This window comes from Furipterus horrens, unplaced genomic scaffold, assembly GCF_987537825.1.
Source record: "Furipterus horrens unplaced genomic scaffold, mFurHor1.1.pri manual_scaffold_4, whole genome shotgun sequence".
In the NCBI taxonomy this organism is placed as follows: Eukaryota; Metazoa; Chordata; class Mammalia; order Chiroptera; family Furipteridae; genus Furipterus; species Furipterus horrens.
Genome location: NW_028327174.1, coordinates 27,540,553 through 27,566,355, shown reverse-complemented (window position 1 = coordinate 27,566,355; position 25,803 = coordinate 27,540,553). Strand labels below are relative to the sequence as shown.

Genomic DNA, 25,803 nt, shown 5'->3' with positions numbered 1-25,803 from the left:
TCTCTTTGCTTTCTTGTCATCTGGAAAATTGCAGGGGATGTCATATCTGCACTCCAATAAGACAGAAGTCCACGGTCGTCTGAAATCCACCAACTGCGTGGTGGACAGTAGGATGGTGGTGAAGATCACTGATTTTGGCTACAATTCCATTTTACCTTCAAAAAAAGGTTTGTAATGAAATTGTAACCAGTTTCCCACTGGTCTTTTTTTTTTTTTTTTTCTCACAAGCCCACAAAATTTGCTCAGCAAACAGTGATACTGATGAGCAAACGAACACTTGGAACCACAAGAGGCAACAGCTGGCTGTTCTCCAGCACCTCGCCCTTGTCAGTTTTCAACAAATGCTTCTTGAGTTGAACAAATCTCCTCTGTGGATTTCCTTCATCCGTGTCCCTTGATACCAGTGAGAAACAATGAAGAACTTAGCTTTTGGAGGCAGAACTGGGTGAAAAATATAAAATGTTTTAAGAGTAATAAGAAACCTTAGAAATCGTGGTCTAACCTGCTTTCTGTATAAAAGAAAAAGGAAAGGTCCAGAGAGGCCAAGAGATTTGCCCAAGTAGATAGAGTACAAGGCAGAAGACCCATTTCCAAATTCTAGACATCATTTATTTATCTGTGATGGTGATAAGAAAAAGAAAAACTATTACCAGTAAAATGTGTTCTTATCTATTTTAATATTCTGGTAAGCTTTAAAAAAGTAACACAAAGAAAGATGACTTGTAAAGTATAAAGAGTTTTTGTGTTGAATATTTACCCATTCTTTACTATAATTCAGGCTTATAGACTCAGAAATCTAACATTCATATATGATTCAAAATAGATCCAAACAGTAAATTCTATTTCTAATTCTACTTTGCAATCCTTTAGTTTTTCCTTAATAAAGAAAATTATAATTCTACCCCTACTTTCTTCAGTCTTATCAAGCATGCAATGACATTGAACTCAACACAGTAAGTGCTTATTGAAGACCTACTATGTGCCAAGCATTATTCGTGTAGTAGAACAAATCTCCTTTACTAGATGACTCACCACGACAGAAAATGAGGTGAATTACAGGTCAAATCCTACGCTTCTGAAAATCACTCAATTACACCTACCTCTCTGTGCTGTTGGTCACCTGAATTTTAGCAGAAATAGATGTACCTACCTTTCCTATAACCTCAAACCATTAGGATCAGTTGTACATGAATCACAGATCACATAAAGTCGCAAGACATAAATTCAAAAAGGCAATGAGCATTTGGATGGAAAACCACATGAGGAAGATGTGCCTTATCATAAGCCTGTCACTGTACCCAACAACATGAATCTATAGATTTTTTTTTTTCATTGAAGCTGCTGAAGATATAAATCTCAAAAAGTCTACAAGGAGCTAGGTAATCCTGGAAAACTTTCCAAGAATGTTAAAGGAAAATTGTATGCCCTGTTACTACTAAATAAGATATGTGATAGGGATCCAAAACCCAAGTGTCTACAGGAAGCCAAACAGAGTGCAGGAGCACTTCACTTGTGTGGAGTGGACTAGAGGGAAAGCATTAGGGAGTAGCAGGCACAGTAGTAAGCTGAGAGTAAATTGTATGCATTATGTTTGAAAGAATACCAAGAGATCCAAAGAAAACATATCGATGGGCAACAGTTGACTTGGAGGCTGCTGGTACGTCACAACTGGAAAATACCAGTGATAGTCTCTTTGTTTCAATGTGCTGTCTTTATTTTCTTTTAGTAAATATGTATATTTTATATTATATAAAATATGAATGTTTTTCATATTTACAAAGGCTTTCCTAGGTTTATGTCATATGTCCCATAAGCTATTAAATCCTCTCAGCCTCTCATATTCTAGTGCATTCATCCCAAAAATCTTTATAAGCACTTCCTGTACACCAGGCACTATTCTAGGTAGACCTCGAGGGGCTCAGAACTATGATCCTCACAGTTTTAGGGAAGACATTGCCATATGACCTCACCCCAATTCTGGTATTACATAGTCAGCTTAAAAGGTAAGTGTGTGTTCTACACTTAACACGATTATTAGCATAAACTCCTCAAAAATCTAGGACCATGTAAACTCAAGGCCACTCATATTCAGGGTGCACAGTGTAGGGACTTGAAGAACAAAAGCAGATCTTTAACTGAACAAAAACAGAGGTTCAGCTGCCTGCTGCTGCAATAGCCAAACTTGTGAGGCATGTGTTGGTGCAAAAGGAAAGAGGTTTATTCAGGTACCACATATCCTGGGAGCATGGTGGACTCCCATCTCAAAGACCATCTCCTCTCACTGCCAGGGAAAAAGTCCAACGATGTCTTCAGCAAGGCCAGGACAAAAGCCAGTGTCTAGAGTTCTTGCTCTGTTTTGAAGTACAGTCCTTTGGAGCGCACAAGCAGCTGCTAAGCGGCCTTAGTCCCCATCCAGGGAGCTTAGCTTGTTCCCGGCTGCTGTCTACTTCAGGCTCCCTCCTGGAGCCTGTGTGTGGGGCCCACAAAGCCATGGGCCGTGCAGCTCTCAGCGCCACCTGGTTGCGTGCTCCCAGGCAATCAAGCGCACAAACGCACTGGCAAGAGCATTACCAGGTGGGCAAGAGAGAAAGAAAGAGAGGCTCCCTCCCCAAGGCCATGGTTGCTAAGGTGAGAATAGGCGAGTGCACCATGAGACTGCAAGTCACGAACCAGAGTGAGCTTCTTTGTTCCCCCGGGGATTATGTTAGCTTGGGTGTGGGATGGACGAGGTGCTTTCTCAGAATGACCAATTAACTTCCCAAATTTTTGCACACTTTGGGTGGATCCACTTCCCAACCAATCACTTCCTTTTCCAAGCTAGACTGACAGGCCTTTTTGATCACCACCTCCCCTGCACCATTTTGACATCTATGGCATATGTGCCTTCCTTCCCCTGGTCCTACCCCCAAGGTGATAAGGGAGGGATATTTTTTCTCTATCCAATTATCTTGCTTTTTACACTCTGAGTGTAAGAACTCCTCCCACCCTCACCACCATTTTGGCCAGTTGGGGAGACTCCCCAGCCTCTAGACAGTCTACCAGCAACAGCTGGAGCCTATGGGCCACTCACCCCCTTAACTTTGCAATCTCCATGCTGAATGCCCAGACCTGTGGACAGCCCCAGAGCACCTCCGCCAAGCCAGCATCTCTCAGAAAGGAGATGTGTACAGCTACGGGATCATCGCACAGGAGATCATCCTGCGGAAAGAAACCTTTTACACGCTGAGCTGCCGGGACCAGAATGGTAAGAGTCTGACCCCTTCATCTGCCCCCTCTGGGAGCCAGCCAACCTGCATTCTAGGCCCACAGAGACCCGAATCTGTATGACCTCATCTCTGTCGCTCAACTGCAAAGCAATGGCATATCTGCCCTACACATTTCACAGTGGTTTTGGAAGGATTAGGTAGCACCATGAATGTTAGAGTGCTGTGAAAGTGTGAGGTAATACAACACTGCCAGGTGTCACTACCATCAGCGTTATTGTTAGCTATAGAATCTTCCCTTAAACTTTCCCTCTTTCCTCCTGATTCCAAACAGTCATGTGTCTAGATCACTCAAATGGAATAAAATGCATATTTTAGTTCTTACTAAGATCTATAGTTTTTGTCACAGGTCCTCCAGTGGGGGGTAAGGGAGGGAAATGTTTCAGTGTTTCATTCCATTCATTCAGTCCTCACCTACTGAGCACTTGCGCTGGCTCTTAACGCCTGCGGGGGGGGGGGGGGGCAACTAAGGAATGCAGTGTTGCAGGCTAGTCTTGGTCAGAGAAAGCCCACTGAAGGCAGTGGTATCTGAGTTGAGTTTTATAGGGTTAGTAGCCTTAACTTAAGGTAGCCTCCTAGGTAATAAGTGCATATGAGGCCCCTTAACCTGGTGACTAATTCTCTCATTCAGTATCTCTCTACCGAGCACGGGCCTCGGCTCTGCAACATTCTCACTGGGCACCCATCCACAGTCGGTGAACCAGTTCAGAATCTGACTGCTGATAAGATTTCTTCATACTGCATTCTTTCTTGTAATTTGCATTGTTCTTGTCCCATCAGAGAAGATTTTTAGAGTGGAGCATTTCGGAGGCATGAAGCCCTTCCGCCCAGATCTGTTCCTGGAAACAATTGAGGAAAAAGAGCTGGAAGTGAGTTTCTTTGGGTCTCTGTAACAAATTATCACAAATTTCATAGTTTAAAACTACAAGAACTTTATTTTCTGGACACCAGAAGTCTGAAATACATTGTCAGCAATATCATGCTCCCTCTAAAGGCTCTAGGGGAGAACTCATTCCTTGCTACTTCCAGAAGCATCTGCTGGCTAACATTCCTTGGCTTGTGGCCCAAACACTAATTGCTGACTCGGTGGTTGTCACATTCTTCTCTCCTCCTCTGTCTAATTTCCCTCTACCTCCTTCCTATATAAGAATACTGTCAGGAAGCCTTGCTCTGAGAAATCACCCGGACAACACTGTGGGATGAGGCAAAGGGTTTATTGAGGGAAAAAGGGGAAAGGCGGAGTGCAGGGAAGAGGCAGCTCCTGGACCAACTCAAGGGCCTGTAGGAGCAAGGGGAATGGGGAGCAAGGGAACAGGAAATGGGGAAAGGGGACTGGGGACTGGGGACTCCCAGTCCTCCCTGTAGGCCCATAGGAGTCCCACCTGCACTTCTGCAGGCACCTTTTTTATACTTGTCAACCACACATTTCGGTGAGGGTGAGTTTGCCTATCAGTAGGTCATTTACATCTCATTGCTCCGCCCACCCCACCCCCCACACCAAGTTAGTTAACATATTGGGCTATGTTGTCCATTACCATTTCCCCTGGGAATGGTTCAGTCCATCAACATATCCTTTGGGAACGGCTAAGTCCAGGGCCAGGTTGATTAGCATATACCAAAAGTCCAGGCGTGCATTCCAGCTGCCTCCATGTTCTGACAGGTACATGTGACTACATTTGGGCCCACCAAGATAATCCAGAATAATCTTCCCATCTCAAGATTCTCAGTTTAATCACCCCTGCAAAGACCCTTTTTCTAAATAAGACAACATGCACAGGTTCCAGGGGTTGGGACCCAGACATAGCTTTGGGAGCCATCATCAGCCTGCCACCCTGCCCTTATCCGTTTCCACCTCCCCCAACTCAGGAAATGGCCAGTTCCTTAGGCACACATCACATTCTCAATTTCTAGGAGCCAACAGAGCAGGATGTCTATGTGATACACTGACTAGGCTTATAAGCACTGCCTGGTGATTGAAAAATAAGTATGCCAACATATAAAAACAATAGGAAAGTGTAGTTTCAGTCCTTTCATCCTTCATCTGAAGGAAATTGAGCTTTTCTCTCTGCACTTGTTTAATTTTTTTATAACCCCTCACAGAGGCTTTTAAAGCCTGTGGGAAAAGATTCTAAATTTTTTTTTAGAATTTTATCTGAGCTTTTATAATCCCCAAAGAGAGTAAATGAAGTGTTTTAAATGTTTTTATGGTCTTTAAAAAACAAACGAACGAACAACTTTTATTTCTTGTGGGATAAGGATAACATTCTCCTTTTCCTTCAAATTTATAAGCACCCTTTCCAGGTGAGGTTTATGGCCAGCCTAGCCAGGCGTGAATAGGCCATTTTTAACTCTCCTCTCTTCTCTTTTCAACATTAAAGGCAGGTTGTAGCCCCACGTTTCTAAAATAGAGCTGCTCCTATTCTTGTCTTATTCCACCCCACAACACTCCGCTTCTCTGGATCCGGGGATTCCTCCCCACACATCAGCATATCCCTTCTCAACACTCCTTTCTAATCTGAGTATATTCGCACGTTGCTTAAAACCTTTTTCACAAAAGCATTCTCCTCCTCACTTCACTCATGTAGCTGGATGATTCTGGGATTGGAAGTCAGAAATAAGATTTCATATATAGCAGCTGGTTCCAATAGAATACAGGCCTGAAATTAGATGACTCGACAAGGCCCCCTGGACATCTGCGATTTCACTCAGTGGTGTTGTTTGTGGGTTGCGTCTGCCCAGACCTCTCGAAGGCCACCAGTAGATCATGTCCCAGGGAAGCGGCATCATCTCGTAGTGAATACAGGCAACCAGCGGCTATATCACACATCTAGTCCTTCCCAGGGACTCACTGAGGCAAGGAACATGGGCACTGCTTCTAATACAATTTGTGATCCTGATTTCGGCCAGTGTGAAGAACAAACTATATAAAACAAATGGCTTTCCCCCTGCTTTTTGATCCAACAAAAGCTGCAAATGAGTGGTAGTAAATAAGATGATGTTTCCATGGGTTTCCTCATGTCTCCCTCTTCCTCTGAACCTCCCGTTCCTCACTTCTCTTGTATATATGTAATAATAATATATATAATATGTATCATAATAATTAGAATTATGATATTATATGTAATTATATTATTGTAATATAATAATCATAATTATATTGTAATATGGCATACAATTATATAAGATGTAATAAATATTACACTCAATATGTAATAATAATAATTATATATATTATTGTCCTTCGCCCGAGCAACATTTGGGACGTACTTATGCTAAAGAAATTATTCATTGTTTACCTGAAATTTGAGTTTAACTGGGTGTCCTATATTATTTGCTAAATCTGAGAACCCTCAGGCCCTTCACAAACCAATTAAATTAGAATCTCCTAGGGTGGGGCCTGGGTAAAAATAAAATTGGTAAACTTTCCCCAGACAATTCTACTGTTAGCCATGGTTAAAAAATGTTGCTGAAGGCCTCACTCTCATTACAGTCACTGTCTCATTACTCACTGAACCCAACTATTTCTTGTTTTTCCCAGCATACACCCTGCAAATGCCTGTAAAGCATTTTGTCTCTCCCATTATTTAGTTTTGTCCAAATCAATATTACCTTTTTCATTAATTCAGTGTCTACAGGAATGGTTAAGGAGGGCAGTGCAGGTGGCAAGGTCTGAGACACACTGCAGACAACTGGGTGAGCTCACCCTCATTGTTAGAGTTGAGATGTTTGTAAAATATTCCCTGCTTTAATAACTCCCATCATGGAAGAAAATACTACCCCCTGAGCTAACCCACCCCTTCTTTCTTTCAGGTATATCTACTTGTAAAAAACTGCTGGGAAGAAGATCCAGAAAAGAGACCAGATTTCAAGAAAATTGAGACTACACTCGCCAAGATATTTGGGTATTGCTGAAATTTTTACTTTTTTTTTCACCAATTTCAGGTTTTTCTAATAATTGTTGACATTTAGTGGCACCTAAGAATGAAAATGCCTCATCCAATTAAAAAAAAAAAATCCCTAGTCATGCCAATAAATTCCGTTAAAAGAAAGAAGGAAAGGAAAAAACACAGACTGTCTCAGAAGAATTTTTAATGGTATGTAGACTAACAGACAATTTTCTCATAGAAATAATCACTTGAAAAGTTAAACACTGAAAAGCAAAACATGATTAAAAACTATATCCTGACTAATCATAAATATGTCTATCGAAAATCTAGTTCCCTGGCCTTTCTGCATGTAGTTAGAATTTAGAAGTCTACTATGGATCCTGGAAATCTGTAAAGTCCCTGGATAATTCTTAAGATCTGCAAGTTTCTTAAAATTTTAAACTGTTTGGATCAACAATTTTGGCCCTAGGTACTTAAGACTGGAGCCATTAAGCAGATTATAATTCGGGATAAAAAATTTTTTTTAAAGTAACACACAATTATCCAGTAAGATTGAATTCTAGATTTCTCGTGTTTTCTGTTAGATATGATACAGAGTGAGAAAAATAGCACTGGAGTAAGAGAGGAGATCCAGTTTCTAGACTAGGATCTAATAATAGCTTGCTGTGGGACATCGGGAAAAATGTTTATCCAAATTGGGTGTCAATTACTTAGGAAAAATAGACTGAACAAAATCATCTCTACAGTTCCTTCCAGCTCTAACTTTCTATGGTTCTCATTAAGTTATTCAGATGGTTAAAGAGGTTAAAAGCCCAGAGCTTGGAGAAGAGGTAGAGTGAAACCAGTGAAAGTGTGGTCATTGATGTGGAAGATCCTAAACTGTCATTTGGGGAAAAGAGGCAGGAAATAATAAGCAATTTAATTCTTGCCCACTTTTCATTCCTTCACAAAACTGTTACTAAGAGAAGATGAGATTGTGTGTGTGACAGATTGTATGTGTGAAATGTAAACTCTTGAAGATAAACTGGGCTCTTGATAGTCTACCCTAGAGAACATGATGTAATTGATCTGAGGAACAGGCTGGCATCATGAGTTTTAATAGCTCCTTGGGTAATTAAAATATGAAGCCAAGGTTGAGGAAACTTTTCATTGAATCAGTTCATCATGAAGATATCCATCTTCATCCCTTACACTTGGTCCCTCACCCTTCCTACCAACTAGACTCTACACTATGTGTTTCTAGTAAGAATCCCTTAAAAAATTCTGTTTCTTAATCCCAGGTTTAGCAATTTCCAGTCTTATAGGTCTGTAATAGGACTTAGAAACATACTGAATTTTTAACAAACCTCCCTCCCCACCCCAGGGGATTATGATGTAAGCCATCTTCTCCTTGAGTGTGGAAGTGGTAACTTTTATTGTTGTTGTAATAATGAAATGGTATGATTTGTTCAGACCCTTCGATTGTGTGGTATATATTACATACATGATCTCTGATCCCCACAACAGCTCTGCGGGAACTTAGTGTGCCTCTGACCCAGCTCTGAACCAAATCTTGTCATATGCCCCACTGTCACAGAGAGCTGACTCCTCACTTAAGTCTCCTCGGTCTAACAAAATAATCCAGTTAGGTTTTTTTTGCTTTAAGACCCCGGCTCTGCATTCAGAGGAGATAATATAAGGCTCAACTTCACTTTTCTTGGTTCTACTCATATACTTCCGTTTATCACCTCCAGAGCTGCTTTTTAAATAATAAATTATTTATTATTAAAAATTTGGAAAGCAAGTAAGCAAACAAGAAAATACAAACATTACCTGTCTATAAGTAGATGACCACCAATTTTCAAAAATTAAAAGTGAGATTATAATTTTTGCTGTTTTCTGAATTGACTTTTCACTGTGCAATATAGAGGTGATATCTTTCTGTATTTAACTATTCTAATTTATATTTAATGATACATTAATACTCTATTGTACCATAATATTTGAATTATTTTTTTGTTACCCATTTAGGTTCTTTTCAAACATTTGCTATTGTGAAGAATGCTGTGACTTTTATTGTAGTTAACTTTCAGCACATCATTGTAGTTAACTTTCAGCACATTCAGGATTGTTTACTTAGGATAATTCTTAGAAGCAGCGTTGATGAGTTGATTGCTATCTGTATTCTTAAAGCTTATGACCCATTTTACCAGACTGCCCTCCAGGAAGGTTGTATGTATGTACTTCCTCCTCCTTACCCACATTGCTTACCATTGTTCTAAATTTAGTTTTCTTTTAGTTTTATTAATCTTATTTCTATTTTTATTTCTTTAATTTTTTTCCTGAGGTTACATTTTTTCGTTATGTTTTCAGCCATGTTTATTTTTTCTTTGTTAAATTACCTGTTCATCATATTTGCCCACTGTTATAATGGATGTTTGTGTTTTCTTAACAAAGTGGAAGAGCTCTTTATCTATTACTACCCACAGCCTTTTTCATGACCAGAAAAGTGAGAGTTACATGGATACCTTGATCCGTCGTCTGCAGCTGTATTCTCGAAACCTGGAACATCTGGTGGAGGAAAGGACACAGCTGTACAAGGCTGAGAGGGACAGAGCTGACAGACTTAACTTTATGTTGCTCCCAAGGTAAGGCAAATCGACCTGCTGACAAGCTTCAGCATATTTTTCTAGCACTGTTTTCTTTGTATATCTTGGATTGTTCCCTTTTGCATGTTCTTTAAGAGACTGAGATTAAAAATGCATGGACCTTGCTAAAGCTTGTTCTAGTTTGCACCCTAAATACCTTTTAAGAAAAAGGTTATTTTCAAGTGGCCTTGTGGTGCCAAGGAAGGAGTGTGGACTGTGGAATTGGAATGACCGGGGTTCCAACATCTCTTTTACTAAGTCCAGGGCTTTAGGCAAGCCACTGTCTCTCCTCAGTATCAAAATGGAAATTAAAGTTCTTCCATGGAATCTATGAGCTATGAGGCACTTTCAGTCACTAAGTGTTAGTTTCTTTGCTTCCTTCTTTCTACTTCAAAGTAGAAACCAAATTATAAGAAGTATGAGTGTTTTTAGTAGAGGAGGTGAGGCCAGGCATCACATGTCTCACTTCAGGGACATGTATAGGCTGATCCCCGTTTTGTGAAACAAGATAATAGGCATGACAGGAAAAAAGGAAGTAAGGTGGGAATCTCCAAACAGTTTAAAGTTTTAAGTACTGGTACTCAGATAGTAATTAAGGAATGTTAAGTAAGAAATTAAAATGTGAAAAATGAGGAAACAGGTGTAGGCCAAGGCACCCACAACTGTCACAATAAGAAGTAATGTCCTCTTCTCATTAGAGTATAATAAAATGTCCCATTAGATTAAGGCTAATGTAGGCAGTCTAGCACTGGATGAAATAAAAAATGGAGATCAGCCAGGCCTGACTGCCAATCATGCTTCCACTACAGACTGTAGATGTGCAATCTTGGGCAAGTTACCTAAATGCTCCAACCTCAGTTTCCCATGCACCTCACAGGCTGGCTCAAAAAAATGCCCTGAAATAACAGACAGGATTTAATGTCTTTACTTAGCACAGTGCCAGGAACATACATGGTTGTTATTATTATACATAGTAGCTATGACTTTTATATATAACTTATATTAGTTATTATTTTATTTTGAACCCATGCTTAATGTAGAGTATCAATTCTACATTAGTAAAGGATGATTTTGAGATTGTAGGAGCTGTTTTCTAAACAAAGAAATAGCTTCTCTTCTACAAGCTTGAGTAAAGGGGTAAGAGTTACACACGTGTTCTATTCAGTCACCTGGACCTCAAGAGAGCCTGATATAGAAGTCATGTGGCCTCAGAGAGCCTCGGCACAGCCTGGCAGTGGTACCCTTGGGATAGGCTGGGACCCTATGAGGTAATTTGTCAGCACTCGTAAATGTTAGTTACATAATGCATAATTCCTTGCCTGGCCTTGGATGCTCAGTGGTGACAAAAACAATACCCTGATTATCCGGCTGCCTTTCCAGAGTGTCATCATCAGTGGTTTTAACCAAGAATGTTACTCAAATGATTTCAAACAGCTGGCTCACCACCTCAGACTCTTTTTCTTCCCTTTGTGTCCATGCGCCACTCTGACCACTAGGTGGTAGACGTTTTCATTGCATCGACAAGTCTGTAGAACAGGAACCCTCAATAGCTGCAGCGCTCCGTGACTCCAGTGCCTCTCACTTTGGTAACCTGTAAAAATTCCTTGTATTTGCAAAAGAAAATGAACAATGACTGGAAGAATCAAAACGAAATATTTACAGCAAAATTATTAATAAACTTAAGACTGCGTGTAGGAACCAGATACTATTGTACTTAAACATTTAGTTGAACAAACAGTTCCCTTTGGGGTTGTTTTTAAACAGATTAAAATAGCAGTTTTTTTCTTCTTTGGGAAGCCTTCCTAAGACATCTACTATGTACACTGATTTTATCTGTGTCAGCAACAACTGTGTGAAAGCCCCCCATGTGAAGTTATAGCCCGTCATGTATCTACGAACATTAGTTTTTCTCTCTCTATTTTCCAAGTTCATAAGACTTTTCAGATATAATCAGTAAAATGAAGGGTAAAGATGGTGAAATATTCATTTTTATCATTACAACTAGATAACCTACAAAATTATCTGCACCGCTATACTGGGCACATCAAGAATAACTACCCCAGAAGTGCCCTGCTTACTCAACTGCCACACCAAAGGGATATTTTTCAAGGGTCCCAAGTTCCATCACTGCAACAATTGAAAAACGCCTTCCCTCCAAGCTCTGGAGGTTCTCTAAATAATTTCTGTGGTTGATCGGCTGTTTTCTGGGAAAGTGCCTGCCATTCTTCCTGTGTCACAGTCGGCACACGGCCAGATCTTCCCCACCTCCCGACTGTGGTTCCAGGCCTGAGTTATGGGGGTGCTGTACGACAAAAAGACTGAAGGGCGGGCTGTTGCTGAGTTCCGGGACCGGCTCTGCTCTTAGTGGCTGTGGGACCTTGAAAAAGTCATACTTTCCTTTAAACCTCAGCTTTCTCATCTGTATAAATAAGGGATCTATTCTCAATTACCTCTATGGCACCTCCTAGCTTCCAGGTTCTGATTATAGCGGTTCCATGTTCAGATACTTCACAAGTGATTCCAAGGGTAGACGGGCAGCATTCGGCTCATGTTGGGGTTGGGGTAAATGGACAGGCAACCTGGCACCTGAAGGAATATGCAGTCCCTTCTTGTGGTTCTTTTAATTTTGAGTCTGATATATTGCTCTTTATATCTCTTCAACAAAGATATTCTAAGTTGCTTCTATTTGACTTCTTCAGTTTTAGCGTAATTTTAACTTGTTTACATGGTAATTGACTTTACTTCTTAAAGGACCCAAATCTGGTTCAAAATATATTTTTAAAAAATTCTGATTTGGACTATATCAAAATTAAATTTTAAATGAATATCCCTTCATAGAGATAACAAACATTGCCATGTTAAATATGTCAGGGAGGTAAAACCATTGATTTGGGTAAGAAAGATGTGAGCTATAGTCATTCTAGCTCTTACATGAATTACTCTCTCCTCAGCTTCTGGTTATAGAACTGTATCTAGAAGAAACTATGAATAGAGAGGTAAAAAATGGATAAGTATATGTATATATTAGAATTATGTGTATGTGTATTAGGTTGAACAGTCAAATACTAAGTTAATACTGAACCTGCTTATAGCCATCTGAGTCCAAATACATGTATTATATGTGTTTTTATGTAATATGTTCATATATGTGGTATATGCAACTTATCTGCTTCCTTGCCACATAGTTCCCAAATTCTAGAATTCCTGGTAGATAATTACTACTGTCTCAAAGACTTATGGAAGAGAAGAAAATATTTACTGAAGTTGATGACATTTTTTTCTTTCCGTCTAGGCTAGTGGTAAAGTCTCTGAAGGAGAAAGGCATTGTAGAGCCTGAACTATATGAGGAAGTTACAATCTACTTCAGTGATATTGTAGGTTTCACCACTATCTGCAAGTACAGCACCCCCATGGAAGTGGTGGATATGCTGAATGACATCTATAAGAGTTTTGACCACATTCTTGATCACCACGATGTGTACAAGGTAAACACTTCTAACAGGTTGAGATGATTGTACGGCCCCAGTTCAGCAGAGCCGGAATTGGTTGTTCCTGATATTTCTCAGTTCTTGTTCTAATTTATGATTAAATGAATCAGTGGTTGAATCTGAGCTAAAAGTGAAGGGAAGTAGGAGAATAAAAAGGGCCAGAAGTCAAAATGACCATGTGACTTTAAGAAGCAGTTTGAAAGAAACAACATAAAGTTTAACAGGAATAAATTTGGGGTACTAAATTTAGAAAAGATGACATACTCTCAAGTCATCTTCAAAAAATGGATATTTAGGGCAATTGCAAGTGAAGCAGAGAAGACATTGGAGTTATAGTAAGTAAAATAGGAATATCTTGTTGAAATAGCAAGCATCATTCAAAGAAGACTAAAGAAGAACAAGAAGAACTTTCTGTAAGTTCAGGACTAGATCTACAATATTACCTGACTAGAGTGCTGACCCATTCTAGGCTAGTAAGTCTCAGCTGGAAGAGGTGAGAATTGAATTCCCACATTTTCATGTTGGAAAGCAGTACACCATATGAAACAAGCAACTTTAGAAATAGAGCTCTTCATTCAAATCCCAATTTTCCCCTAACTAACCATGTAACTTCATAAAATATATTTAATTTCATCAGGTCTTAGTTTGCCTATCTGTAAAATGGGATAATAATACCTACCTTAATGGGTTATTGTGATGGTTATTTAGATAAATAATATGCCTGAAACAGTGTATCCTTAAGCAAAGCTTAGGAGTCATTCACACAACACTGTCATAATGGTTATTACTCATAGAGAGGACTTCCTTCTTAGAGTGTGTCTTAGCCCAAACCTCACCATATATATGTCAGAAAGCCATATTAACAATAATTCTTGTTGGATAGAAAATAATTATGCAATTAAGAGATAGCTGACAAAAATAAATAAATAAATATGAACTATGCATGTGATTGTGACAATAAAATTAAAATGGAGGATATTTATCAAAGAATAATGTGTATACAATTCTGTTAATATAAACCTACTACTTATTATAAGAGAAGTATAGAGTCACCATACTACTAGAATGTGTGTTATATCTTGGAGGATCTTACAATTATTATTATTTTTCAAAGAGTATGTGAAAAATGCTGAGTGCTGAAAATGACTTTTCTGGTAATTAAAGGTTTTCCTAAAATTATATAAAGCTATTCATATTATTGAAGTATTTAAACATTCGTAGAACTGACAATACATCTGGATGATTTACATTATTGGGAAGTACTTACATATTTTGATAAGCTTTTCTAGCTGTTTTATCATCCCTATTACTAGACTATAAAAACCCTGAAGAAATTAGCATAGAACAGGTCCCAGAAAAAGTGTACAAGGCTGGGCTCATACTGAGTTCTCTTCATATTTGATATGTGATTAGCTGCTTTTGTTTAATTTCTTGTGTTTTTTGAAGGGGCAGATTCACTCATGAGAAATATTTTCACAGGTGGAAACCATTGGCGATGCCTACATGGTAGCTAGTGGTTTGCCTAAGAGAAATGGCAATCGGCATGCAGTAGACATTGCTAAGATGGCCTTGGATATTCTCAGCTTCATGGGTACCTTTGAGCTGGAGCATCTTCCTGGCCTCCCAATATGGATTCGCATTGGAGTTCATTCTGGTATGGAGTTGAGCATTGTAGCAAATAGAAATCATATGTATCTCTATGTGCCAACTAATTCAGAAAGGAGAGTCTTCAAATGTGATCACTTTTCACGTCAGGTTTACTCTTGACGCTGTCTGCCAAAATGAGGTCCCATTACACATCCTGATATAATTAGACCCATTCTTAGAGATTCTAGGAAACAACACCTGTGACAGCATCTTTGACTCCTGGGATGATAAACACCAACCACCCACTAAAATGACAAGCTCCAGATTTCCCATTTCAGTCAATATATTTACTGCTTCATTTATCTCCTCCCCATTCACTCCCTCTTCCCCAACCTCATCTTCTGTATTTGTTTTCACTAAAATATTATGGTATCTTAAATGGATTGGCTTATCTACAGAGGGGCCAAGTGGCTGGTTGATTTCCTATAATAAAAGGACATTTACGCTCCTCCTCACCCCTCTCACTAGTACACAAAATACATGAGCCACTTCAAAAACCATGAAAGTGAGGGGACTCCTACAGGCCCTGGAGGTAGAATGGAGTCTCTTCTCCCCTTTCCTTCCCCCTTCCCCCTTCCCCCTCCCCCCCTTCCTCCTTCTCCCTTTCTTTCTTCACCCTTCCCCTTTCTCCCCTTCCCTTGCTCCTACAGGCCCTCGAGTTGGACTGTGAGTTTTCCTCTTACCTCTAACCCTTTCCTCTCCCTTCTCTCAATAAACCTGGTGTAAAATCCTAAAAAAAAAAACCAAAAAACCAAAAACCATGAAAGTTAGTCTCGAACATAGAGATTTGAGAAGATGAGTTATAAGTGTTATAGAACAACATAGTTGGAGAGGAACTCAGTAATCACCTAGATTAATTCTTTATAGAACATAAATTACCTTCGCAGTTCCAAGATAAGTAATAACAGTCACCTTTAGAACAATCTCAGGATTTCCTGAACATTCAGTTTCCAAAGCCAGCTCACTTCATTATTAAACAGTTGTAATCATAAGACAGTCCTTCCCTATGTTAAATCAAATCACATCTCACTATAATTTCTTGTCATTTCTCCTCTTTCTGCCTTGCAAGCCTCACAGAAGAGCCAGAGAATAGAAAACCCAAGAGATTGTCCAGACTCTGTGGCAAGGACCAGACAACTGCATTTATAAAAATCACCCTGTATCCACTGTGCCTGTCCCAAAGCCTGACAATGAATGTTTATTGATTAAGAAATCAGTGCAATTCTCAAAGTGACAGTAAATAGAAGTTAAAAACTGATGCCATGTCTTTCACTGCCAGGAACATAGCTGTGGCCTTCCCCAGTCATGTCCACAGCCAAATGTCATAGGTGTTTCCATACACACATGAGGGAATTGCCTGGGCATCTCCCTAGCCAGCAACAGCATACTGTTTTCTGACACACTGCAAATCGCCATAGGACAGGAAGGCAACAGGTCTGACTGAATGAACCAAGTCAGAGAATGGAGCTCTGGGTCCTAGCCCTGCCTCCTTCCCTGTGACCTATTCAGTGTCTGGGCTGACCCCTAGGCCCGCAGCACTCCCATCCTGGGCTGGATATTAGGCACACATACCTAACACCATCTTTTATTAGCATCCTGGGGTTTAGCCCTAAGAAATTAAAACGCTGAAGTTAAATAGTGATAGCTGAAAACAAGACATATCTGCAGAGATTTTCCACTTCCAGGCCCTTCCCAGCTTTATCACTCACTTTTTAAGTGAAGAGTCACTTGTGATTAGACTGAAGGCACAGATCAGAGATCTTCTAATCAAGTAGCTGCTCTTCTGCACCTTCCCTGCTGTAGATGGTTTTTTTCCTACTTTTTTATTTTTTGTCTGCTTCTTTTTTTTTTAATTACTTTACATCAAACCTAATAGGGAAATGTTCAGTACTCAAAGGAAGACACAGTATTTTTATTTTTATTTCAATGTTCAAAAACACAGAGAATTTATAGGATAAATCTTTATAAAGGAAGTCAACTCATATAGATTAAAATCGAACTAGAAATCAGCCAAGCCAGAAAATCAATAGTTAGCTCTATCCAAAACTTGGTTTTGCAGTTTGAGTTAATCTTTAACTTCTAAAATCTTTGACTCTTTGCATTCAGACTGTCCACACAAATACTTGATTAAGCAACCCTTCCTCCCAGCCACAGTGCTGCAGTCTTGGCTTGGCTTTGTTCTCCTTTGTTCTGGTGCCCCTTCCCCCGGTCTGCTGCATTCACTTTGCACATGAAATGCTCAGGGAAGATTATACCAAATCCTTGTCTCCTGGGTCTTTCATCAGCATGTCATTAATTCCAGAAATACTACCCTACTAAATAAAAATAAAATAAACAAACCTGGGCTATTGAGCTTTCAAGTGTACTGTGCCCTCCAGCAGTTCAGAACTCAGGGCTATGTGGCTTGGCACAGTAAGCAAGTAATGTGATAGCCTCCATTCTTCCTGACAGCTTCTATTTGAAATAGTAAAAACCACTTCTGACTTTTCAGCCTGAATCTCTGATGCCTTCTTGCTTTGTGCAAATGTACTTTTCTGTATCATGGAAAATACTTTCTGAAAGTATACATTGAATAATGACACTTCCCTCATTGAGTACATTCATTTAAAGCAAAAATCAAAACTCACTATTTGCTCCCTCAGACCATTCTCCATAAAACGAAGTATTCCGCATTGTGACCTGAGAAGAGTCAGAACCACCTTAACTGCACTTTGTGATTTTCATTGCCTCCACTTCCTGCTTCCTGCCTTTTCCAGGTCCCTGTGCTGCTGGAGTTGTGGGGATCAAGATGCCTCGTTATTGTTTATTTGGAGATACCGTCAACACAGCCTCCAGGATGGAATCTACTGGCCTCCGTAAGAAGGGAGATTGTTTTACTTAAAGGACAAAGATTCTGTCCTCTAGGAGAAGGGAATTATGGGGTAAAATGCCTAATAAGTGCCAGTGAGAAGGACCCTTCTCCACGGTGACTGAACACAAGCTTGCTACAGTCCTTGCTACATTTGCATTTGTTGTGGCTGATGACTGATAATTATTCTTCCCTTTAGGCTCAGTTTAGATCCTGTCTATTAGTTTGGGTTGATTTGCAATGCATTTAGGTATGCTCTACCTGGAATAGTCATGAAACTTAGATCCATGTAAGTTTTAAAAATTCAGAAGGCTAGGTATGGAGTATACAACCCAGTTCACTTTTCTATACCTTTTTTATTTGGTTTTCCTGGGAATTGATTTTAGTAAAAAAAATAAAATTAATAATAATAATAATAATAATAATAATAATAATAATGGCATTTACCTGACAAGGTACAGGTATTGTGTGTTGCATGCAGTAGATGCTCAATAAATATTGATGAAGTGATAGTACTAGAAATACATACAAGAGAGAATGAAAGCATTGTTAGATGTGAGCAGAGACTGTAAAAACACAGGTGTTAGAACAGTATTTCAGCAGTTTACTGACAACCTGATATTGGTTTATACTGGAAAATCATGATATAAAGGAAAGAATAGGGTTGGGGCCAAACAGACTTGGGTTAAAATGATAACTATGCAAAGCACTCTCTGGGTAGACTAGGAAGGAAGTTACCTCATCTTTCTAGGCAACAAAATTTGAAGATATAAATTGAGAATGGACTTCTGGCCAAGATGGAGACCTAGACAGACATGCTGCATCTCCCTCAACAACTAAGAAGGAATACAACTACCTCAAAACTAGAGACAACCAGACAGTCCAGAAAATCGATCTGCATGGAAGTCCAACCAACAAAGATATAAAGAAGAAATACTCATCCAGACAAGTAGGAGGGGTGGAGCCAGGGCAGAGGACCCGGTGTGGTGGCGGCAGCAGCGGTGGCAGCAGCAACCGTGGCAGGCTGGCAGAAAGTGCAGTCATGCATTTTAAAAGTTGGGAGAGACACCTGAGAAGCATTCCCAGCACCAGACCAGACCGCGCAGCTCATGGTCCCAGTGCCAGGGAAAATAAAGCCTTTTTGATTTTAACTCTGCAAAACAGTGCGGGTTCGGGCAGAGGAAGAAACTGCACATCTCTCAGAAGAGACGGCTTGTTTAAAGGGCCCCCACAGTTCTAGAACATCCACAGACACACCCACTCTGGAAACAAAAGCCAGAGCAACAGCTAGAGAGGCGCCAGTCCCATACAAAGTGGGAGAAGTGCCTGGAAAAGAGGCGAGTGCTGAGCAAGTGGCATTGTTCTCTCTTAGACCCCTCCCCCACACACAGCACCACAACGTGGTGAAACAGGTCACCCTCTACTGATGAATGCCTAAGGCTCCGCCCATTACTATGTAACAGGAGCGACAGCTCTACCTAAGACACAGAGGCAAACAAACACAGGAGCCTGTCAAGATGAGAAGACAGAGAAGTATGGCCCAAAAGAGAGAACAGATCAAGGTTCCAGTGGGAGAACTAAGCAACGAGGAGATAGCCAACCTAAGAGAAGCAGAGTTCAAAACACTGGTGATAAAGATGCCCACAGGCTTCACAGATATACTTAAGTACAGCAAATGCATAAGGGAAGAAATGAAGGCTATGCTAAGTGAAACTAAGGAAAATCCACACAAAACCAATGGTGAAGGGAAGGAAACGAGGATTCAAATCAATGATTTGGAACATAAGGAATTAAAAAACAGTTTACCAGTACAGAATGAGGAAATAAGAATTGAAAAAAAATGAGGAGAGGCTTAGGAACCTCTGGGACAACTTCAAATGTGCCAACATCTGAATCATAGAGGTGTGCCATAAGGAGAAGAGGAAGAGCAAGAAAATGAAAACTTATGTGAGAAAATAATGAAGGAAAATTCTCTAAATTTGGCAAAGAAAATAGACATAGAAGTCCAGGAAGCACAGAGAGTCCCAAACAAGCTAGACCCAAAAAAGGACCACATCAAGACATATCATAATTAAAACACCAACGGTTAAAGATAAAGAGAGAATCTTAAAAGCAACAAGAGAAAATTACTTTCCTACAAAGGAGTGCCTATAAGATTATCAGCTGATTTCTCAAAAGGAACTTTGCAGGCAAGAAGAGACTGGCAAGAAGTATTCAAGGTGATGAAAAGCAAGGACTTAGAACCAAGATTACTCTATCCAGCAAAGCTATCATTTAGAATGGAAGGGAAGATGAAGTACTTCCCAGACAAGGTAAAGCTAAAGGAGTTCATCATCACCAAACTATTATTACATGAAATGTCAAAGGGATTTACTTTAAAAAAAGATCAAAATTATGAACATTACAATGACAACAAACTCACAACTATCAACAACTGAATCTAAAAAATAAAAACAAAATCCAACTAAGCAGACCAGAATAGGAACAGAATCATAGGTATGGGGATCATTTGGAGGGTTATCATCTGAGAGGGGGATGGGCGAGAAATGAGGAAATGTTGCAGGGATTAAGAAGCATAATTGTTTGGTACAAAATAGACAGGAAGATGTTAAGAATAATATAGAAAATTGTGAAGCCAAAGAACTTACATGTATGACCCATGGACATGAACTAAGGGGGTTGGGATTGCTGGAGGGAAGGGGGGTACTGGGCAGAGGGTAGCAAAGGAAAGAAAAAATTGGGACTACTGTAACAACATAATCAATGAAATATACTTTTAAAAAATTAAGATTGGGATACCAACCTTGCTGGAAGGGTTTCTGAAAGGATTTGGGGTAATACATGTTAAGCATTTAGCAATTCTTTGATACATGGTAGGCATACAACATGGAGATGCCATTATTCACACTATTGTTATTGTCTGGGGCACCCATAATGGGAAAGGTGATACACAGTAATGGATTTATGAATGGAAATATACCATCACCATCTATTTTTCAGGAAGATAACAGTATTCCAGAAGAGTAAAATTTGAGAAAATCAAGATCCTATAACTGTCTCCAACACTTAGGCTACTTACTGGAACTTTTACATGGGGACCCAAATTCCAAGTCTCAAGCTCAGCACCACAAGCTAAATAAAAAACTAGGCCCTGGGGCCACCACTCTGAGCTGGAATGGGAATCTATGGAGCACAACCTGGGGAGCCCCATTACTCAGGACCCTGAAAAACAGTGCCAGGCCCTTTTTAGTCCCAAGCGTGATAATAGTTCTTATCTCACTGAAGGTACTTTTAAGTGTTCTTTCACTAAAATATCTAAGCTATCAAGAACACCTGAAATAAAGGGAAAACAAACGTGGCCATATAATAGATTTCAAAATGGGTGTGATTTTTATTGATCTGTTTTGCTCTTCCAGCCTTAAGAATTCATGTGAGTGGATCTACCATAGCCATCCTGAAGAGAACTGAGTGTCAGTTCTTGTATAACGTACGAGGAGAAACATACCTAAAGGTAAGGGATCCATAGAGACAGTACCCAGAAAAACAACTCAGAAACACCCGTGGACCACCTCCTTTGAGAGTGGACACCCAATGATAGTAATGTTGGGGAGCATAAGATGAAGAATCCTTTTCTGTGCTCCCTGTATTGATCACCCTCTATCCCCACAGTGATCACCCACTTAAGCCCTCAGTGATCACCCACTATTACCACAGTGATCACCCACTATCCCTACAGTGATCACTCACTATCCCCACAGTGATCACCCACTGTCCCCTCAATGACCACTCACTATCCCTGCAATGACCACCCACTATCCCATGTAGGAGAAGCCACCACCAAAGAATGTGAACTCAACTTTCCTTTACTTCAAAGAGCCCTTCTGATGTTTTGAACTATGACCACTATGTTATAAAATACTGCCACTATTTTTTCCACGTGTTTCCAAGTTTTGCCCCCAATTCCTCCTCCATACCTGACAGCTACAGTCTGGTCCATGACTACATTAACTTAAGTCAAAATCCCCATCTTCTTACATCCTTACTCTTACTGCAAGATGCAGCCAGTCTCTAAGGCCACCTCTCTGGCCTGTTGCTTTATCATTCTGAAGCTCTGGACAAGAGAATTACAAGGTGTGGCCCCACACTTCTGACTCAGCATCACCTGGGTGTTTGTTAAAAGGCCTGAACTCTCCACCAGGCTTACTGAGTAAGACTCTGTGGGTATAAACCAGGAATTGATGCAATCTGGTTATGTGCCCTGGCTGGGAATCAAATCCAAAACCTTTTGGTGTGCGGAATGATGCTCCAACCAACTAAGCCACCCAGCCAGGGCAACCAGGAATCTATATTTTTAACAAGTGTTCTAAGTGGTTGTGATGCACATTGCAGTTTGAGAATCACTGCCGCAGACTCTCCATCCTGTTTCCCATGTTTCAAACAGCTGCCCCCCAAAGCCACCAACTGCCTCCACTAGGCTGCCAGCCTGCTTTTTGAAGGTCACTACAAGCGTTGCACAATTTTTCTGAAGCCAACTAAGTAACTGTAAGGTCATCTGTCTCCACATGAGACCTTCGACCATTGTCCTTTATAAGATTATAAAGGATCTTAACTCTGAGAGGGGGGAATTTATTTTTTATTGTTATAAAAAATTAATTAATTAATTATTTAAGAACAAAGAAGAGTATAGGAAAGGGTGGAGCCAAATAACTTGTATGCACAACCCATGGACATGAACTAGGGGTGTGAGATTGCTGGGGGAAAGGGGTACTGGGCGGGGGGGAGCAAAGGGGAAAAAATTGGAACTATTATAACAACATAATCAATAAAATATACAAAAAAAAAAAAAAGATCATCTGTCTCCAGTAGCTTCTAGCCTTTACACTGTGATTACAACTTGGAAAAGCCTCCTTTATGTAGTAGGGTCCCAACATCACACCCACTTCTTGTATCTTCCATAAATATATTTCCTGCACAGAGTATTTCTCCCCACATAGAAGTGGTTATGAATTACTGCAGTTCAAATACAGCCAAAACCCCACTAATTTTAAAGATGAGTCCCTTTTTAAATACCATAAATACCAGCTCTAGCAAAAACAGTATTAGCAGTAATTTTCCATTCATTTTACAGCCTCTAGATGGACCCAGAAAAGTCAATAAATGTTTATTATGATGCACATGTGTTTGTAATTTACACACTTAAGGTGGGGAAACCGTGGCAAAACTTTTGTGGCAAACTTCATGGCAAAAAAAGCTAGCAGAAAATGTGGACAATGAAAACCAGTTGCATCTCTTGGCCTAACAGGACAGTAGATGAATTTCTTCCTTTTTTATTTAGAATTCTTGTAATGTTGCTATTGTGATATTTTGAAATGTCTTTTGGGGGAAAAGAAAACTACTAAAAAACATACAAACAGACAATCAAACAAACATGTCTGGTGATTGAGAGACCTGTATTTAAAAGGCACTTGGAAAGAAAGATCTGTCCAGAGATAACGCAGATCATATCAGGAACATGCGCTATACTGAAATATAGGCGCTGATGAGAAACTCAGAGGTAAAATGTTTCTCGTCAGAGTGGTGGTACTCATCTCTCTTATCTCACTAGGGAAGAGGAACTGAGACCACGTACTGGCTGACCGGGATGAAGGACCGGGAGTACAAACTGCCAACCCCTCCTACTGTGTAAGCTGCTGGATGTGGTGGGAAAGGGGGTGGAAGTCTTGGCTTTGTAAGCTGTGGTACATAGAGCCAATTTAATTGCTAGCAAGTGCTTTGCCAGTGGCAATGTTCTGTCGAATATGAGGACTACATATGTGAGAAGTTTAGCAACCTCCCGTCTCTGGGTGTTGTAGGTACACCCAGGAGAACAGAGGACAGTTGAAAGCTTACCTCCTATGTGTCGGTTCTGATAAGAGTAAAGCATCCTGGAGGTAAAGAGGCACTCGGCTGGGGTACATGTTGAAAACAGGACTTTCCCCAACCCTAAGACTGTGGTTCTGGGTCTTCCCACGGAATTTGCATTCTCTCTGAGATGAGGAAGACAAGGTTTCAGGTTTAACTGACAGGTTTCAGTTCCCTTAAAGGTGATTCAAATGGTCATTCAGTTGCACATCAGTTGCTGCAATTCGTCACGTGGCTATGGCTGTGACATTTGCTATGGTAGAGAAGCCCTGTCTTGCAGGCTCCTAGATGCTGGATCCAACCTGTAGAGATGCCAAAACAGCCCAGGTCTTCCCTGGGGCACAGGGAACCTGACCTCTTACTAGGAATGCTCCAAGTCCGTTCCAAATTCTCAAAACCCTCATTCATTCTGAGTCCTCCCCAGACAAGCTCCACAGTCCCAGGAATGTGTGGGACCAACAAGTTTTAAGGGTTATGCTACAGGGGCCTAGCATTGTTCTGGCTTCTTTTCCCCTCTCTGCAGTATCACTTAACAGTGCTTCCAAATTCTAGCATTAAGCATGGTGCTTCAATTTGAAATTGAAATATAATCTCCAGCTTCAAATATAGCCTCCTGCTTTTTCTACAACTACACAGGGCAGGATGATAGTCCCTTATGTTCATCCAAGGAAGGCAAGGCTCATTCTGTACTCTCTGGACTTCCTGTGTTTAGCACAGACGGTATCCTCAATAAGTGTTTGGTAAACTGAACTGACTGTTTTGGAGCTAAGAAATATTCTGTATGAATTGCTGAGAAGTTCCATTTTCTCTCCCCACTCACTTTCTAGGGAGAATCAACAGCGCTTGCAAGCTGAATTTTCAGACATGATCACCAACTCTTTGAAGAAAAGACAGGCCACAGGGATAAGAAACCGAAAACCCACACGGGTAGCCAGCTACAAAAAAGGCACTCTAGAATACCTGCAACTGAACACGACAGACAGGGAGAGCACACATTTTTAAACCTAAATGAGGCCTAAGGACTAGGCAAAAGAAGCACAGATGATCTTAGACCGTGGCCTCAATGGTCCTGAAAACCGCCATTTCCCTGAGACCTCAGTGGAACAGAAGGCTCAGATGCATTCTACTGAGACTTGGCTGCCCTGTCTGGAACATTTTTGGAGAATGCCCTGGAACGTTCTAGAAAAGTAAATTACCTTCTACTCTGGAGCCTGACCTCAACAGTTGTTCCAAGGAGCTTCAGCCTGGGAAAGAGGAGGAATGAATGTACTATCTCAAAGTTGAGGCCATTTTGTTCTCATGTCATTCATTTTGTTTTTGTTTTGTTTACTGGCTCTTTTACCTTCTATATTCATGATAAGATTTTTTTTAATTGTCACAATTTTATTTTAAGTATCTTGTCTCCATTAAATTATATTTAACTCATAATTTTTGCAGAAAATATGCTGTATATGTCAGGAATAAAAGTTTAAAATTTACTGAGTCTGTGTATGTGTTTTCACCTAATGCTCCCATTTTTCCTGAAATGCACCAGCTCCATCTTGTGCTTGCTGAAAAGCTAACGTAATGCACCAGCACTGAAGCAGAGCAGATCTATCATTGTTGCTCAGGGATTAGGACCCTTACACCCAGTATCGCCTGCTGCACAGGAGTTTTGTGTGTAGCTCTATACCGTGGGAGGCAGGGCCTGCAGCTGTCTCAAGTCTGGGATAAAGTCAAATCCTCTTTAACCATGAAGATACAGTACTTCAAACTGCAAATACCCCTTTCCTGCCACCCAGCAGCCATCTCCTGGCCCTTCTTATGGCACGCCAGCATGACTCAGCAGCCTGGAATCTCTGGGGAAATGGCAAAAGTCCACTGGTGTTGAGTAGACTAAAATCAGCAAAGGCAAGACAAGCATGTAGCACTTCAGGCATTAACCTTCAGAACTAAAACAACTGCTTCACATGCATTCCCCCACCCAAGGCTGCTGCCATGAAAACCACTAAGAGATTAAGAAATATGTTATGTCTTCTCTGTCACCTGGAAAAACAGAAAAGCAGAAAGTAATAAAATAGACTTCCAGCCAAGATGGAGGTGTAGACAGACACGCTGCATCTCCCTCCACAACTAAGGAGGAATACAGCTACCTCAAAACTA

General features: G+C 40.4%; 1 protein-coding gene across 1 annotated transcript in view; it reads left to right on the top strand.

Annotated features, from left to right (window-relative positions):
• The window catches only part of GUCY2C (guanylate cyclase 2C), a 69,396-nt gene extending 44,257 nt beyond the window's left edge, over window positions 1-25,139 (top strand). The window contains exons 17-27 of the mRNA XM_090272879.1: window positions 35-167; window positions 3,107-3,244; window positions 4,044-4,132; window positions 7,074-7,165; window positions 9,619-9,777; window positions 13,070-13,262; window positions 14,745-14,919; window positions 17,669-17,767; window positions 21,177-21,271; window positions 23,366-23,442; window positions 24,489-25,139. Of these exons, the coding sequence (XP_090129005.1) occupies window positions 35-167; window positions 3,107-3,244; window positions 4,044-4,132; window positions 7,074-7,165; window positions 9,619-9,777; window positions 13,070-13,262; window positions 14,745-14,919; window positions 17,669-17,767; window positions 21,177-21,271; window positions 23,366-23,442; window positions 24,489-24,663 (1,425 nt within the window). The 3' untranslated portion in view covers window positions 24,664-25,139. The remainder of the gene's footprint in view (window positions 1-34; window positions 168-3,106; window positions 3,245-4,043; window positions 4,133-7,073; window positions 7,166-9,618; window positions 9,778-13,069; window positions 13,263-14,744; window positions 14,920-17,668; window positions 17,768-21,176; window positions 21,272-23,365; window positions 23,443-24,488) is intronic.
• The last annotated feature ends 664 nt before the right edge of the window (window positions 25,140-25,803 follow it).